The sequence below is a fragment of the Zootoca vivipara genome, chromosome 14, assembly GCF_963506605.1.
Source record: "Zootoca vivipara chromosome 14, rZooViv1.1, whole genome shotgun sequence".
Classification (NCBI taxonomy): Eukaryota; Metazoa; Chordata; class Lepidosauria; order Squamata; family Lacertidae; genus Zootoca; species Zootoca vivipara.
In genome coordinates this window covers 53,540,446-53,557,890 of record NC_083289.1, presented here as the reverse complement: position 1 = coordinate 53,557,890, position 17,445 = coordinate 53,540,446, and the positions used below count along the sequence as shown (strand labels likewise).

Genomic DNA, 17,445 nt, shown 5'->3' with positions numbered 1-17,445 from the left:
ACATTTCCTATCTCTACCGTCCCGTGCTGCCATTGGCTGAGGAACAGGCCCCTCCCCGCGCCAATCACGCCCTCCCATTGTTGTGTTTTTCTCTTCTCCGAGCAGGGCGCGGCGCCTCCTGGGGGTTGTAGTCCGCAGAAGCGTTCTCCTTCCGCGGCGAACCACGAGAAGGCCCTGTGCGCGAGTACTCTCTTTCCCGTGGTGCCCCGCGCGGGAGCGGCCTGCAGGCCTCGCCGCCTTGACAGAGTGTCTGAGGTGCTTCGCTGAGGGAGGAGAGGAGGCTTCGCCCGCGTCGCCCCACCGACCGACCCACCGACCGCCATGGGCTCCCTGCTCAGCCGCCGCATCGCCGGCGTGGAGGACATCGACATCCAGGCCAACTCGGCCTACCGGTACCCGCCTAAGTCCGGTAAGGCCCGGGCCCTCCGCCCCCGCACCTAGTGGAGCCAAAGCCCCCGAACCTCTTGGGCAGCGACCGGCCCGGGAAAGGAATAATAATAATAATAACGATGATAATGATGATGATATTGGTCGCAGTGATCCCTTTTCCTCCTCAGACCCCTCGGCTTCCCCTCCCCAATTTTTTGAGGGTTCTCCCCCCCCCAACCCACCCAGCGCTGGGGGTCCCTAATATTCCCAGCAGCCTGAGAGGAGAGGCGGTTTTGTTTTTCGGAGCGGCCGCCCAGGCTCTTCCTGGGTCGCGGGGGGGGTTGGGCTAGATGACCCCTGGGGGCCCCTCTAGCTGCCATTCGTGCATTGCAGGGGCTCGGGCTGCCGCCGTCGTTGTTCATTTCTGCCTGAGGGTTTCACAGGCGTTTGGCATCGCAGAAGCGCATTGCAAAGCAATAGCGCAGTTGCTACCGGTAATTATTATTATTTGATTACGATTGATTTTTCCAAAAATGACAGTATAACAATAACAATACAAAAACAAAACAAATTGACTTCCCTCTAGTGACTAGGCCATGGGTAGGCAAACTAAGGCCTGGGGGCCAGATGTGGCCCAATCGCTTTCTAAATCCGGCCCGCGGATGGTCCAGGAATCAGCATGTCTTTACATGAGTAGAATGTGTCCTTTTATTTTAAATGCATCTCTGGGTTATTTGTGGGGCATAGCAATTTGTTCATTTCCCCCTCAAAAAATATATATAGTCTGGCCCCCCACAAGGTCTGAGGGACAGTGGACTGGCCCCCTGCTGAAAAGGTTTGCTGATCCCTGCTCTAGTCCCTTCCTCGGTTCCATTATTTTTCAATATACTGCATGTTCATTGTGCAATAGCGCAGTTTAAAAGGCCTACAATAAAAATAGCCTTTTTGCCTGGCACCTAAAGATGCAGGCAAGGAAGGCCCCAGCTGAGCCTCCCTGGGGGAAGCGCTCCAGGAAAGGGGAACCACCACCGAAAAGGCCCCTCTTGCTGCTGCTGTTGCTGCTGCCGCCACCCTCTGGGCCAGTTCGCCTGGAGGGATTGGGGTCCTGGGCCATTGAAGAGTCCACAGCAACACGTTGAACGGGGCCTGGAAATGGATGGGCAGCCAGGACGAGAGGACCCTTGGCATTCCCTCCCAACTCTGCCATCCTGATCCCCATTCCAAAAGGTGACCAGAAGCTCCCCCCTCCCGCATCAGAAGAGCCTGGTGGCAGGTGCCTCTTCTGAGAAGCCAGGAGACCACCTGAGCATAGCCCCCCCCCTTTTCCCCTTGGGGGACCCAGCCGCTGAAAAGGGGCCAGTCAAATGGGCAGAGAGGAAACAAAACACCTGTAAATGTCATTCCTGGTTTTCAATCGTTTGAACATTTCAAAGAGTGGCTTTTCCTGGATGATTTTAATGTATTATTATTTTCCTTGTGAGCCACGTAGAGTTTTTGAAGTTCTTTTATAATCAAGCAGCGTATGAATTTTGTGAAATAAAATAAATAAATAGCCACCGGTCCCAAGGGCTCCTCAATGCCCCTTGGTCCTGGAGGCAAAGAGAGGGCTGTCGATTCCATGTCTCGCTTGTCTGCTTTCTGGCTGAACAGGGATGTTTGCAGAGTTTTGCTCCAATGTGCTTGTGACGCCCCCCCCCAGCTGCTATGAAGCAGAACAGCTGAGAATAGAGCCTCTGTGTTCAGTGGCAGCCTACCTCTGAGTCTCTGGTGAGGGGCCCACCTTCATGGCCAGCTTGTGAGCTTCCCAGAACTGCTCACTGATGGAAACTGGGTGCTAGGTTATATGGGTGTCTCTCTGGCCCTGCCCCCCATGTACAGCTGTAGTGGGCACCCTGAGAGCTGTTGCCCTCGGATCCTGCTTGCAGGCTTACCTTTGGTTGGCCACTCGAAGAGCAGGATTCTGGAACGGATCCAGGCTCTTCTAATGTTCTTCTCATGGCATGCCCCTCCCTCCTCTGAGGCATTGCTTGGTAGCAGCAGTGGGCTGCCCCCTCCTCTTCTCTCCCTCCCCACATTTCGCCTGCCTGCCAGCTCTCTTCTTCCAGGCGTCTGCCAAACAGCAAGGTGGGTGGCTGTAAGCCTGCATTCATTGCACAGCCTGCGAAGGGGGCTCCCTCTACAAATCTTGGGGTGGGGGGCAAAATGAAGCTTTTGGCTGCCAACTGGTGTGGATATCTGCCCTCTCCCACTCCAGAGAGGTTGCTGAGCTCCGCCTTGTGCCAAAGTCCTGCCAGTGTCCTTTGCATCTGTGCCCGATCTGCAGCGCAGGTCCTTTCTCGACTGTGAGGCTCACTGTGTGACTTTGGGCTGCCCTACCCTACAGGGTTGTTGTGAAGATAAAATTGGGGGGGGGAGAACTTTGTACGATGACCTTGAGATCCTTGTGGGGGTGGCGGTGGTTAAAAATGTAATAAATACACACGTAAAACCAGGCCTTTGCCTTCTCTTCAGGGAACTACTTTGCCAGTCATTTTTTCATGGGAGGTGAAAAGTTTGACACGCCACACCCTGAGGGCTACCTTTTTGGGGAGAACATGGACTTGAACTTCCTTGGCAACAGGCCCGTCCAGGCAAGTACTCATGATTTTGGTGCACCAAAATGAACCGGGGGGAGGGGGGGAAGCGCCAGCCAGCCAGCTGTTTCAGAGCACAGCCCCCATCACGGCCATTGGATGGGGGTTGCTGTTGTCTCAAACAGCTGGAGCCTGCCAGGTCCGAGCAGGCTGTCCTCACAGGATTTCACCTGAATTATGTCCTCTCAATTTGAAGGGTTGCAGGTGTGTGTTTTTAAACAACTTTTTCCCTGAGGTTGAATGGGGTTCAGAAAAACAAAGTGAGAAATACTGGTGGATTTCAATTTGGGGACAGACGGACCCCCGATTGCTGAATGTGTACAGCTCTCCCTTTTTTGTTCTTGCTCAAACCCTTCCAGGGATAGCAGACGACGAGGTTCCTCCTGTGTGTCTGGCTGGAGAGAGCCAGCTTGTGCCAGTGGTGGGGGTGGAGACTGGCCTGCCCCCCTCACATCCTCCTCTAAACCTTCCCCCTTGCTTCCTGTGTGCTTTCTCAAGAGGCTCCTGGTTTTTCATTCCAGTTTCCCTATGTAACCCCAGCACCTCACGAGCCAGTGAAGACTTTGCGCAGCTTGGTGAATATCCGCAAAGATTCCCTTCGCCTGGTCAGGTACTGCAGACCCAGACCCCTATGGGGTGAGACTTTTCAGGGGCAGGGTGGAATCGCAGCTGCCTTAGCCTATGCTCTGCTGAGGCCAAGGAGCTTAACATGCAGGCTGTGTGATGAGTTGGCACAGGGGATTGAAATTGTGTCTTTTTGCAAAGAAGGTGCTTAACTTGCGTTCTTTCCATCTGAGCAGCTTGCCTGATTTTCTGACATTCAAAGGCTTCCTTTTTTTATTTTTTATTGTGAGCTCTTGATTGTGAGCTGAAGAGGGGGGCTTCCTTTGTCTGTCCTGGTCTAAGTGTGCTGCTGAACAGAGCATTTTAAGTGGGTGGTGTTTTGAGTTACAACAAAGGCTGCGCTTAATACCGCATTCCACTGTTGCAGTGAATTGTGAAAATCTGGAGATACACAAGATCTAGAAAGCAGGTGGTTTGAAACCTTGCTTTTGCTTGTTTGTAATTCTGGCCAGAATGGAGGGATTGAGAGGGGTGAGTTGAGGGGCTTGAGGAATCTGGGCAGGGGGACATGAATAGAGGCAAGGAAGCAGAGGAGTCTGTCTCCTGAAGATCAGGTGTTTATTATGTATAATATTGTGATAATATTGTTTCATGACATACGTGGTTTCAGAGATCATATAAAATAATAATAATAATAATAATAATAATAACAACCATTAATATAATAAAACCATTAATGTAATAAATATTGTGTGTATCTTAAAAAGCATTTTAGACAGTCCCATCAGGAGAGCTGGAAATGTGATAGTTGTGAAGATAGTTCGGGTGGGTGGGTGGTAATAAAGAAACAGAGACGGCTCAAGGATTGAGTTTCTGCAGCAGGTGAGAGATTGCAGCAAGCTTAATGTCTGAGCTCACCTGCCATGACTCAGCCTCCCTTTACATTAGGTACAAAGAAGATGCAGACAGCCCTACCGAGGAGAATGGGAAGCAGAAGGCCTTGTACAGCCTGGAATTCACCTTTGATGCCGACGCACGCGTTGCAATAACCATCTACTGCCAAGCGACAGAGGAGTTCATCAGCGGCATGGCCGTGTGAGTGCTGGGACCCTGGCCGCGAGGGGCCTTGTGGGGAGCCCGTCAAAGGGATTGTGTGTCTTTTGGAGACATCATCTTCACCCACCCATAGTTCTGTATTATTTTATTTATAAAAGTATTTACACACAGCTGTTTCATTTTTTAAAGCCGTTTACAACAGTAGTACATAAAGCCATACAATAAAAACCATATAGAAAAGTTAAAATCAGACATCAGATAACTCTTGTGGAAAGACGTACTTTTAATTGCCCGCATCAGCCTGGCAGACTAGAAGAGTATTCAGCAGGCATTTAAAGGTTGAAACAGAAGACGCCTGCTTGATCTCCAGTGGCAGAGAGTTTCACAGGACTGGGCCGATGACACTGAAGGCTCAGTTTCATGTTGTTGTCAGATGAGCCTTGCCAGCTTGGAGAATGACCAACAACACTCCTGCCCATAATCTCCTTGATAGAGCTGGGCTATAAGGGATTAGGCGATCCCTGAGGTACCCTGGACCGAAGAGGTTCAGGGCTTTGTAAGCGAATACAAGGACCTTGAACCTGGCTCAGGAGTAGACGGGCTTTAGCAATGAAGCCCCATGTTGTTGGCTAGACATTCTGCACCAGCTGGAGCTTCTGAACCAGATCCAAGGGCAGCCCCACAAAGAGCGGATTGCAGTAGTCCAACCTTGAGTTACCAGTGCATGGACTACAGTGGTCAGGCTATCCCTGTTCTGGAACGGTTGTAGCTGGCGAACCAGGCGAAGGGATGGCGACCTTAGCTCTTAAATTCACCAGCTTGGCTCAGCAGAAAATCTATTGCCCTCCCCAAGGTCTGGCATCCCTGCACCACTGAGAGAACTGCAGCCTGGGGTAGTTTGGAGATGCCCTTCTTTTCTTTATGTCCAGAAATGTGCTAGCTTAGCTTGGGGTGGCTGCAGGAGGCAGGTCCACATGCACATGACATGGTTTGCTGCGCCTTCCGTTGCTTTCGGCCTGTGCTTCGCCATGACACGGAAAGGTGCCGGGTGGGGCCTGTGAGAGCCCAGGAGCAGCCTCTGGGTGTGATGCTGAGCCTCTCCTCTTCTCCCTGCCTGCAGCTACAGCACAAAGAACCCTTCTCTGCAGTCGGAAACGGTGCATTACAAGCGGGGAGTCAGCCAGCAATTCTCACTGCCCTCCTTCAAGATAGACTTTTCGGACTGGAAAGATGACGAGGTGACGTTTCTGGCCTCAGTGCCTCCCAGATTTGGGTCTTTTAGCTTAGCAGAGTCACATAGGCTCGTGTTTCTCCCTCCTGCCTCCCCCGTCTTCATGAATTTGGTCTTGGGGGTTTGGAGGTTTGAAAGCAAAGCAGTTGTGGTGTCATCAGCACAAGAACAAATTTATAATGGTGGTGGGAAATGAACTAAAGATCTTCCAAGGGGAGGAACTGGAAGGAGGGGAGGAAGCTGAGTGGCTGCTTGTCCTTCCTTCCCATCCTGTTATGGCTTCCAGGCCATCGTGACAACCACAAAAAGTATCTCCCCACCACCACCACAAAAGGAGGTTTTCCATATGGAAAGCCACAGGACTCCCTACCAGCAGGACTAACCCCTCTGTTTGCTCCTTCCTTCCAGCTGAACTTTGATCTGGATCGCGGCATCTTCCCCGTCGTCATCCAGGCTGTGGTGGATGAAGGCGACGGTAAGACCCACTCCCCCTCTTTGCCTTCGTGCCCCTGGGAAGCGGAAGCGATCGGGCTGGCTCAAGTGCACCAGTAGGCTGGGGTGGCCTTCCCAAGGGGCCAGACTGCACTGGAATCCAGACAGTCCTGGGAAAGGTCTCCACTATGCTAGGTCTCTGTGTTGGAGCTGAGCAGGGAGCAGGAGGGAAACTGGTTTGCAGGCTCTTGGGCAGGACTCGGCTCATGCCACCTGTTCCCATCTGGGACGGTCCCCTTGCTCATAGGCATCTTCTTGCGTGGAACACAGGAGAGGCTGTGTCCCCTGCTAAAGAAGGCCTGTGCTTTAAGCCAAGCAGAAGACCCGCGTTGCCCAAGAGATTGGGATCGCCAGCAGTGTTAGCAGGTTAACTTCAGTGTTTCCTATTCTTAGAATAATTGCGTACCCCTTTTTGAGAATTCAGACTTACTGATGTACCCTTTCTCAGGAGAAGTATTTTTTATATTTTGCTGGAAGCCACCCAGAGTGGCTGGGGCAACCCAGTCAGATGAACGGCATATAAACAATAAAATTATGGATAAAAGAATTATAAAGCTGTTTTTTTAAAAAACGAACAAACATATAATGCTATTTATAAAGAATTATTAAAGTTACCCCCTTATTATTGTTGTTAATTGGGTAGTTTTAATAATACAGTCAAACCTTGGTGTTCGAGCAGCTTGGTTCTCGAGCATTTTGGCTCCTGGACTCCGCAAACCTGGAAGTGACTGTTCCAGTTTGTGAACTATTTTTGGAAGCTGAACGTCCGTCCGACAGGGCTTCCGTGGCTTCTGATTGGCTGCAGGAGCTTCCTCAGCTGATTTATCTAGCTAAGAGCAAATTCTGCCGTGAACCCTCTGAAGCCCTTTTGTGTGTCCCTGCGGATACACAGATCACACTTTGGGAAACATCGCTCTTAGTTTCATCTGTGACGCTTCAGAGAGATATCCCTGGGAGGGAAACGACAATTCGGGCCTGCTCTCCTTCACTTCCATAGTGGGATCTCTTGTGCTGGAAGTTTTCAAGCCAGGACAGCAGAGAGGAAGTCTCTTCTCTCTCCCTGCTCCCACTTCCTTCAGTTTCTGTGCGTCAGTAAAGCTGGAGACAATGGCGATGTTGTTTGAAGGAGCTATTGCCTTTCCCTGTTAGCTTTCCCGATCAGGCTGTGGGAGAGAAAACGAAAATATTATCTTCTGTTTGTGTAACTGGGAGCCTGGGTCAAGAAGGGCCCCCCCCCCAGCCTGTGGTCACATGACAGTTCGATGAAAAGGTCAGCGCAGCGGGCGGCAGCTGTGAGAAAGGGGAATTCCATGCCAGGGAGCATTAGGAAAGGAGTCAGAACAAAAACTGCCTATGCTTGGAATCCTGGGTACATTTCTGGTTGCCTTGCCTCAAAAAGGAAATTACCGAGCGGGAAAAGGGTTCAGAAAACGGCTTGGTACAGAACCGCCTGTTCACCTCCATCGTATGCATTGATTGCGCACAATTTCTTCCTTGGTCACCTCGAAAGCTCTGCTGCCCATATGACCATTTGGGTAGAGCCTGTGCAGCTGGGCTGGTGGGAAATCCCGACTCTCGAGAGTCCTACCGCTGGAGGGCTCAGGCCCTGATCCTCCTCCTCCCTTGTAGCCTGGCCTGAATCTCTGATGGGGCATTTGGGCTGCCTGTCGCCTTGCCCCTGATCTCATGGGCCTTCCGCTTTCCCCGCAGTTGTCGTGGAAGTGACTGGCCACGCCCACATCCTCCTGGCTGCCTTTGAAAAGGTAAGAAGCCCCCTTTGCCCCATCTGAGCAGGAGATGGCTTTGGGGGGTTGCTGGACTAACAGCACTGGGAGAGGGCCAAGACATTGCCTTGCCTTCTCCGTGGCTCCAGCCTCTCTTGCCGGGCTCCTTTTCACTGCTCTCTTGCCCTGTTGCGTTTGGTGCTTTGAGTGGGGAAATCTGCAGAATCTGGCATCTTGGATTGTGTAATCAGAATAAATCCTGAAAATGCAAGTGGGTCTGTGCATAGAAGGAGGGGTTTGCTTAGCGAGCGGCTGAAGACTTTCCATATTAAATTTGCCAACCTACCTCTCTCGTGTCTTTTCCCCTCACCAGCATGTGGATGGCAGTTTCTCAGTGAAACCTTTGAAGCAGAAGCAGATCGTAAGTCTTTGCCTGCCTGCGAGGATGTGGCTAGATACATATCCTTAAGGATGTGGCTTGGCAGAGGTGCTGGCTGACATCCCAGAGAGGCCTGAGCCCTTTCCCACTACCCAACTTAGCAGGGCCCATCGGGTTTACTACACTGAGAACGTGTAATGCAAATATTTAAACAGATTTTTTTAAAGGAGGTTTAGGCAGATTCACAGACGATAAAGTTCTCCGTGGGTCCTAGGCATGATGTCCACAGGATTGAAGGCAATGTGCCTCTGAATCAACGCCATTTGTTGCGAGTCCCAAATAAGAACATCAGAAGAGCCTGTCTGCTGGATCAGGCCAATGGCCCATCTAGTCCAGCACCCTGTTCTCACAGTGGCCGACCAGATGCCTATTGAGCTCTCCCCCTCCCCTTTCAAGCATCCAATGTTCAGGTGCATGGTGCTTCTGACGGGGGGGGGGGGTGTTGCAACATGGCCATTGTGGCAAGTAGCCCTTGAGGTGGGGAGGGTGCTGCTCCTCCTACTCCCCTGCATTGCCTGTGGGGTTCCCAGAGTCGTCTGATTGGCCACGCTCAGTGAAGAGCAAATTGCTGCCCTTTTATTCTGGTTTTGGTTTCCAACCTGTTTTCACCTTTTTTTCTCATTTGCCTTAGATGGTTGTTTGTTTGTGTTTAGTTTTCAGCTGTGTATTTGTATCGTGTTGTGATTAACTTCCATTGCAAGCTGCCTAGACCAGGCATCCCCAAACCTCGGCCCTCCAGATGTTTTGGACTACAATTCACATCTTCCCCGACCACTGGTCCTGTTAGCTAGGGATCATGGGAGTTGTAGGCCAAAACATCTGGAGGGCCGCAGTTTGGGGATGCCTGGCCTAGAATATCCTAGTGGAAATAATAATAACAATAAATAAATAAATAGTTAAGAATAACGGTTAAAAAAGAAGCAAGCAGCATTTCTTGCTTCCCCACAGGTGGACCGGGTCAGTTACCTGCTTCAGGAGATCTATGGCATTGAGAACAAGAACAACCAGGAGACTAAGGTGAGGAGGGAGGGAGAGAGGGGAGGCCATCCAACTCTCCCAGGGCTGCAAGGCAGTCAAAGACCACGAGAGGAGCACATCCCTCTGCCTAAAAGGGGAGCAAGCCGAGGCTCTCCTGTGAACATTCCCTTTTGAGGCCTTTGCTCTCCAGAGAGAGAGAGAGAAGTTGTCTGTTGACCCACAGCAGCAGCTCAGAGCTGTGGCTTTCTTCCAGCATCTGCTGAAGCCGAATCCTGCTAAGGCACCTTGTGAGTGTGTGCCTCCCAGGTTCAAAATTGGGGGGCTTTGCCTGTTCTAGGCGGGGTTGATCTTCCTCTGAAGGAGGAGGAGGCCCAGGAGCCACTGGCCACCTGCTGCCAGTAGCAGAGGGTTGGGTTGGGTGGTTCTGTCTGTCAGAGTCCGGAAAGGGGCCCCTGGATTTCTGTAGTACAGCAAGGATTCTGAACGCTGAGCTGGGCCACAGGAGCATTCAGTGAGTTCTCTGTCCCCCCGCTGCAGCCCTGTGACGATGAGAACAGCGACAACAGCAATGAGTGCGTGGTGTGCCTCTCTGACCTGCGGGACACCCTCATCCTGCCCTGCAGGCATCTTTGCCTCTGCAACTCGTGTGCCGACACCCTGCGCTACCAGGCCAACAACTGCCCCATCTGCCGCTTGCGTGAGTAGCCGGAGGGCGGGGCGGGGCGGAGGCGAGGGAAGAAGCCCTTTGCAGGCCAGGAGGAGGCCAGCAAACCCGGGCCTTGAAGCACAGAGACTTTTCCACTGGGGGCTGCCAGTCTCATTGCACGGAGCAAGCTTGTTTTCTGGTGCCAGTGGATTGGGGAGCCAGTGGATTCAGGTCTCAAGGAAGGAGATTCCGACTAAGTATTAGGAAGAATTTTTGGAGGGCAAGAGGCGTTTGACAGTGGGAAGGACTCCCTTGGAAGGTGGCAATCTCTCCTCCACTGGAGGTTTCTAAGTGGAGGTCCGGTGGCCATTTGTCAGGGATTCTTCAACTGCGATTCCTGCATTGCAGGGGGTAGATGACCTCGGGGTCCCTTCCCACTCTACAGTCCTAGGATGCTGGGGGGGGCACATTTGTTCCCCCTGTTCAGCGAAACTCCCATGGGAAGTCCTTTGCTGATGGGCAGGGATGGAGCAGGGAAGCATGAACTCTGTGGATTCAATTTCTGTGGTATAGCACGGTGCACAGGCCTTGCCACACGAGCGCAGGAGCATTGCAGGATTCCAGGATCGGTGCCCATGCCTCTTTCTGATGCCTGTCCCTTTAAGGGGCACCTGGAAAGGTTGCTTAAGTCAACACTGCCTGCCTCCCTTTGCAAGAGCAGTTGCTGCTGTGTTCCCCAATGGACGTGGCTAGCAGGTGGCTTTGGGGTTCCGACTCCCAGAAAACTCTGCCCACAGCCCAACCCGTAGGAGGCCAAGATGATGTGCCTTGCCCCTGGCAGATTTCGGGTGCAAGAGATGAGACTGGACTCCTCTTGCCTTCCCCCCTCAGCCTTCCGAGCCCTGCTGCAGATCCGAGCCGTGAGGAAGAAGCCCGGGGCCCTATCTCCACTCTCCTTCAGCCCTGTCCTGGCACAGACCCTGGACCACGACGAGCATTCGGTGAGAAGCAGCCTCAGGCATCCCGGGAGGGGTCAGCAGAAGGGGTGCTTTCACCCCCAAAGCACACTAGAAGCACTGGGTGTGGGGAGGACGCATCTCTGTGTGGGGTGGAGGGGAGTTGGTTTGGGTTCTGGGCAGGCATGGGCTCAGCCCCACCCTTGCTGGGGGCTCCAGGAGGCCTTTTCTGCTGAGCCTTGGCTGTCCCCCTCAGGTAATGGGGGGATGGGGTCAGCCTGCCTCGTAGAAGGACAGGAGGCCATAAAAATAGCAAAGGGGAGAGACAGGGAAGGAGGAAGAGGAGTGTTGATATCCCTGTGGGTGGGAATAGCTGTTTTCTTTTGTTTTCTTACTACTACTACTAATTATTATTATTATTATTTATATGCTGCCCATCCAACTGAGTTGCCCCAGCCACTCTGGGCAGCTTCCAAACATTTAAAACACACTCTCCCCCCCTTCCCTCCATCTGGGGGCCCATGGCAGCAGCAGCTTACAGGGGGTTCCCAGGCAGCCTCCCCCCTGGGCTCTGATCAGTCCCAGGTCTGCTGAGCTTTCGCCTGGGGTGGGGGTGGCTTCCTGTGCCTCCAGACTCTCTCCTGGGACTGGTGCAAGCAGAACATCGGCACCTGAGCCCTTCGCCCTCCTGTGGTTTCCAGCAACGGGTTCAGAAGTCTTGCTGCCTCCAACTGTTGAGAAATTGGCCAGCCATCCTAGCTGGCATCCGCTGAGAGCCCTCTTCCTCCATGAATTTGTCCAGCCCTCTTTCAAAGCCATCCAAGTTGGTGGCCATCGCTTCCTCCTGAAGGAGGGAGTTCCATAGTTTAATATTGTGCTGTGTGAAGTAGTGCCCCTCCCCTATAAGGAGTGTGAGATTTTGGGAAGATTTCAAACTCCTTTTTGTGGTTCTTGTTATTTTTCTCTCCGGTGTTTTTATCATCCTTAAATGTTGTAAGGAGTTAAAAGGTGGCGTATAAATGTGTACATTAATTCCGTGGCCCTCCGTGGGTGTCTTCTAGTGCCAGGCAGTGTGTTTAGCTGCAATTCCTGCAGTGGGGGTTGGACTGGGTGACCCTGTGACTCCCTTCCAGTCCTGCAGTTCTGTGAGGGCAGAGCTCAAGAGACTTCAATGCCCTAGGGATCAATCTGCAATGACGGATGGCAGTGGCTGAGCTTCTGTCTTCCTCTGCTCCTCCCTCCACAGTGTTCGGACAACATCCCACCGGGCTATGAGCCCATTTCTTTGCTGGAAGCCCTGAATGGCCTGCGCTCCATCTCCCCCTCCATCCCCTCGGCTCCCCTCTACGACGAGATCACCTACACAGGGGTCCTGGATGGCCTCCCCCTCTCTGGAAGACCCCTGGTGGGGCTGGACCGAGCTGTGGAGAGCAGTCATCAGAAAAGCAAGCACAGCAAGTCTCCAGACAGGTGAAATCTTGTGGAGAAGCCTCTTCGGGTCGCTCCCTCTTGTCCTCCCCTACGCCAAGTCCATCCTCGTTCCGTTTCCCAGTCCAAACCTTCCTCTGCCCAATGCCTGAAGCTCAGGGCTCCCAGCGCCTTTGCCTCTCGCCCCAGAGTCAATCCCCCCCGCCATGCGAGCCGCTGCCAATCCCCTGGGTTGTAGCTGTGTCTCTTGCTCTCTGCAGCACCCTCCGGTCTCCCTCGTCACCCATCCACGAAGAGGATGAGGAGAAGCTTTCGGAGGACTCAGACTTGCCACTCAGCGGGACGGAGCTTGTGCTGCAGGAGGTCAGCTCCCCAGAGGTGAATCTCTCTCACACTCACTCTCTCTCTGTCTCCTGCCTCTTTGCTAAGCCTGCAATGGCCTGCTGATGGAGTCGGGCTTGGGGCTGCTGTGAGCCTTGCTGAGTTGGCAGCCTCAGGTAGGTGCCTGCCTACTGTCTGTTCCTGCTGACAGCTGAGCAACCGCAAGAGCTCCTTGGCCATGTTGGACTCTGTGTGTGTGCGTGCATGTGCAAACTGACAAGTGGAGGTGTCTGGTTCTGTGTCTTCTTGCAGAAAGTTGTAGTTTTTACTGGCCCCGGGAGGTGGCCAGCACTCCAGGGGAGAGATGAGCTGCTCTTGCCCTCTGCTTGCGGCAGTGCTGGTGGCTAGGGAAGGGGGCAGGCCCTCTTGATGTTGGGCAGCAAGCAAGACCCCTCTCTTCAAGGGCTCTGGCAGGGGCCTCCCTCCCCACCAAATGTGACGATTGAGGAGGAAGGATCCCCTTCGGACTTCCTCACCATCACGCTGGGAAGAAGCATCCCCTCCATTCCTGGCTTCTGCTCCTTTCCTCCCCATGACAGTCTAGCTTAGCACACCAGTCCCTTCCCACGGCTTCCGGAGCCTCTCCCCTGATTGAAGGAACGGCAGCTCTCTTTCCTTCTCCTTGACTTGTCAGCCTAGGAAGCCGAGTGCAGCCTGGCTACCAGATCAGGGGATTTCCCACCGGGTGTGGAGGGGCAGTATTGCCTCTCTATCTCCCCGCTGGCCTTGGGTGCCTGGGCTCCCCCTTCCACGCAGCTGCCGCTTGGGCCTAGGGCAACAGGCGTCCAGAGAGGCATTGGCAGCAATCTTCCAGTCCTTGAACCCTTCTGGTTTTTATTCCTGCTTGCTGGGTTTTGTGTCATATTTTTATTTATTTTATTTCTGTACCACCCTATACCCAAAGGTCATATGCTAGGCCTTTTTTGTCATTGTGGTCACCTGCTTTGAATATACTTTTTTTTAATAGGAGAGCTGGGCATACATTTTACTGAACCAAAAAAAATTGCCCTTTTCCCCCTCGAGAGCCCCAAATGTCTCTTTCAATGGGATCTGGAGCAAACCTATTTCCTGCATGAAAACAAAACTCCCCGCTCTGGAACGGTGTTGGTTTCTTCCCATTTGGAATGCAAAGCAGGGGGCTGTATAGCCACCCTCCTCCTTTACCAGAAATGAGACCCTTTTCTTTTTCTTTTTCTCCTCCTCCTCCTCCTCCCATCTTTCAAGAGCCTTACAGCGGAAGAAGCAGAGGCAGCCAGCCCCCTGCAGCAAGGTGAGCACTCCCTGGGCCTGTGGTGGGTGAGAACTGGTGTGTGGGGGGGGGGAAGTATCCTGACCCTCTGGCCTGATCCCCTCCTGGGTATATGGCATGTCCGTGCTGTTAAACATGGGCCTGGAAAGAACCCCACTGCTGGGACTGGTCCCCTGGAGGGGCAGCTTGGGCAAAGGGGAGCAGGCATGGGAGCAATGCGTAGTGGTTAGAGTGCTGTACCAGGACCTGGGAGAGACCACGGTCCAGGAAGCTCACTGGCTGTGACCTTGGGGCTGCCGCCGCCTACCTTTCAGAGTTGTTGTGGGGATTAAATGAGAAGGGCAGGAGAACCACTAGAGACGAAATGCAGAAATGGGAAGACCTTTGGGAAACCCTTGACCTGGGGTGAGGGAGTGGCAGCATGCCAAGGCGCTGAGGCTTCCCCTTCTCTCTCCCTCTCGCAGGTGCCCAGCCTCCCTCTGTGGAGGCCCTTGTCCAGGAGAGCAGCAGCAGCAGCAGCAGCGCCACTTGTGACCCCAGCAGCCTCCCCATCCTGGAGAGCGAGCTGCCAGCGGACGTCTACCTGCCAGGTAACGTCGAAAGGAGCCCTCGGTGGTGACTGGCGCTTCCTTTCCCTCCGCTGAGAGGGGGGTGATGTCCTCACTTGGCCAAGAAGGAAGGGCCCTGGCCCACCTGCCACCACGCCCCACCCCTCCACCTTCACATGCCACCCTGGCTTTTCCTGCTCCTGCACCCCTGGCCTGGCTGCTGCTTTTGCATTGCTGCTGCTCTCCGTGCAGCAGCCACGGCCCTGTTCTGCACGTCCACACCATGCAGGCCCCATCCGTGTGGCACAAGGAGGAGGGCAAGTGGGAACGGGGGGTGGGACACACATGCAGAGGAGGCCAGAAGAGGCTGAGAGGCAGAGGGTGAGGCTCGTGGTGGGTTGCAGAAGAGGCCTCCGCCCCGCTCTCGGGCACCACCCGATGCCCACGCATGGCACAGCAAGGGGGCGTCTGTCCGTCCGTCCGTCTTTTCTGACCGCTTTTTCTAACGTCTCCCCCCTTTCTGTCTGCCCCGCCTGGGCAGCCCTCGGCCCGGACTCCTGCTCTGTTGGGATAGAGGAGTAAGCTGGTACGTCTCATCTTTCCTCCCTCTACGCTGGCGGGGGCCTCTTGGGAGGGAGGGTGGGGAAGGGCAGCCAGAAGGGGGGCGAGGGGGCGGAGGAGAGAGAGGGGCCTGAGATGCACTGGGCACCTTCCGCCCTGCTGTTGGCGGTCTCTTTCAGCAGCCAGGCACCCACCTCAGGGGGCTGGAGTTGGGCTTCTTGCTCCCACCCTATGCCTGGGGGGCAGGAGGGCTGAGAGGATCAGCAGCAGCAGCAGCACCAGGGCTCCTGAGCCAGCCTCTTTCTTTCTTTCTCCCCCCCCCCACCAACCACAGGATCTTCTGACTTCGCTGGCACCCTCCCTGGCCGTGGGACCAGCCAATCCGGGCAGCCCTTCCTGTTCAGCAATCCCCGCCTCTGCGTGGAAAGTGGGCAGAGCCCGCCCTTAGCGCCTGGCTCGGGGGTTTGAAAGCCGCCACCACCACCGAGGTGCTCACCATGCCAAACGTCCAGGCTCCTCCTCTGGGGCGGTTCCTCTTCCTGCCTGCCTGCCTGCCTGTGGGGAAGCAGCCCCCTCTGCCCCCCTTCCTCTTCCACCAGCGAAGGATCCTTTACGGGATACTGATTCCAATGCTGTGGCACAAGACAGACATTTCCCCTCTGCGGGGCTCAGCCTCGGACCAGGACTCTTCCCCCCTCCCTCTAAGGGACTCTTCAGTGTCTTTGTACAGAAATGCATGATATTCAACACCCTCATTGGCCGTCAGGCTGGTGGGATGGAAAAGATTTCCTCCTGCCTTGCTGTGCTCTCTTCCTGCCCCCCCCAGCTCTCTTTGGACATATCTGTTGGCGCCTTGGCCTTTTCAACTCTCTGCCTTTGATTCCCCCCCCCCTACTGCTTTCCAGCCTGTCTGCTCTGCACCCAGCTGGCACTTGGGCCTCCTGGCAGGACCCCCCCCCCCCATCTAGGCACATGGGGCGGGACACTTCTTTCAGCTCCTGCAGAAAGGGAAAGTGGGGAAGGCACAAGGCACTTGCTTGCCCCCCTCCTCCATGGACTTTCTGCCAGGGGGGTGGCTGGACTCCAGAGAGGAAGCCAGCGGGGGGCGGGAGGGCGCTGGTGGGACTCAGCTGGAAGTGGCCTGAGGCTCCCCACTGTGTCTTCTGCCCCACAGCTACCCCTCCTCCATCACCACGACCTGCTGCTTTGCTGCAGGATTTGGGGGCAGAGCAGCAGGACCAACCTGGGGGCACTTTTGCTGGAAGGTGACGCAGAACCTGCAGCTTCCTCTCTTGCCTTGAGGCCGGGGCATCTGGTGGGTCCCCCCCCCCCTTGTGCTGCCTGTGGCACAGAGCAGGAGCCTGTTCGCCCCCACCTTGAGCTCCACAGTTTGGGGCTGTGCCCAGGTGGCCTTGTGCCTTCTTCTCCTCCTCTTCCTCCCTCCCTCCCAACTGCTTCACCCAGAAGGCGGTGGGGTGGGGGGCGTCCTTGTGGACTAGCTGCCTGAGGGGCTGCCAGCTGCTTCCTTGCCCCCCCCAACTGCCACCTTTGAGGGGGCCACTCTCTTTCCAGGCCCAGAGGGCAGAGCTGGGCCAATGTGTTTCTATATTTATAGTAATAAACCCTCCTGTGTCGGTCTGGTTGATGCTGGTGACTGGAAGTGGCTTTGTCTTGTTGGTTTCTTCCTTCCCGGGGTCAAGTGGGGCACATTGACCATGTGGGCGGACGGGGGCACACGCAGTTCCACTCTCTTCACTGACCTGAGGAAGCCTCCTGCCTTTATGGGCCTTATGCCAAGTCAGACTCTTGGTACCTTGAGAGGAGTGACATAAATGTTGGGAGTGGCAGTGCTCTGGGTTTGCCTTCTGCCCCTTCCTTCCCTGCCCAGCAAGCCCTTCTTTCCCCCAAACCCCAGTCAGGAGTGGGTCTCCCACTCACCCGCTGGCAAACGCTTTTGACCCAGATGCCAGTGCCCTCTCATGCCAGGCCAGTGGTCCGTTCAGTGGGGCTGGTGGAGGAGAGATCCACCTTTCATCCTTCAGGGGGCGGCAGCTGCCTTGGGTGGGGTGCCCCAGGGAGGGGAGGGGTGGTGTTGTGCTCTCAGCCAGGCCTAACTGGCCCCTGCCCTCGCAGATCTTTCTCCCACCCTGGCAGGTGAGCAGGACAGTTTGTTCCTCTGAGGAGGCCGGC

At 54.6% G+C, this 17,445-nt stretch overlaps 1 protein-coding gene across 3 annotated transcripts; it reads left to right on the top strand.

Annotated features, from left to right (window-relative positions):
* The first annotated feature begins 203 nt into the window (after positions 1-203).
* MGRN1 (mahogunin ring finger 1) lies at positions 204-16,915 on the top strand. 3 transcript variants are annotated; one of them, XM_035132199.2, is made up of 17 exons: positions 205-409; positions 2,881-2,999; positions 3,524-3,612; positions 4,515-4,661; positions 5,743-5,860; positions 6,262-6,328; positions 8,056-8,108; positions 8,443-8,490; positions 9,457-9,525; positions 10,024-10,183; positions 11,024-11,133; positions 12,335-12,558; positions 12,777-12,894; positions 14,122-14,167; positions 14,611-14,736; positions 15,236-15,280; positions 15,590-15,719. In XM_035132199.2, exons 1-16 carry the CDS (start codon positions 322-324, stop codon positions 15,274-15,276), a joined length of 1,623 nt encoding a protein of 540 aa, XP_034988090.2. In that variant the 5' UTR covers positions 205-321; the 3' UTR covers positions 15,277-15,280; positions 15,590-15,719. The 3 variants fall into 3 exon arrangements, with proteins under 3 accessions (XP_034988089.2, XP_034988090.2, XP_034988088.2); XM_035132197.2 differs by lacking the exon at positions 15,236-15,280 and having other exon boundaries at positions 15,590-16,915; XM_035132198.2 differs by lacking the exons at positions 8,443-8,490; positions 15,236-15,280 and having other exon boundaries at positions 204-409; positions 15,590-16,915.
* Positions 16,916-17,445: the final 530 nt, after the last annotated feature.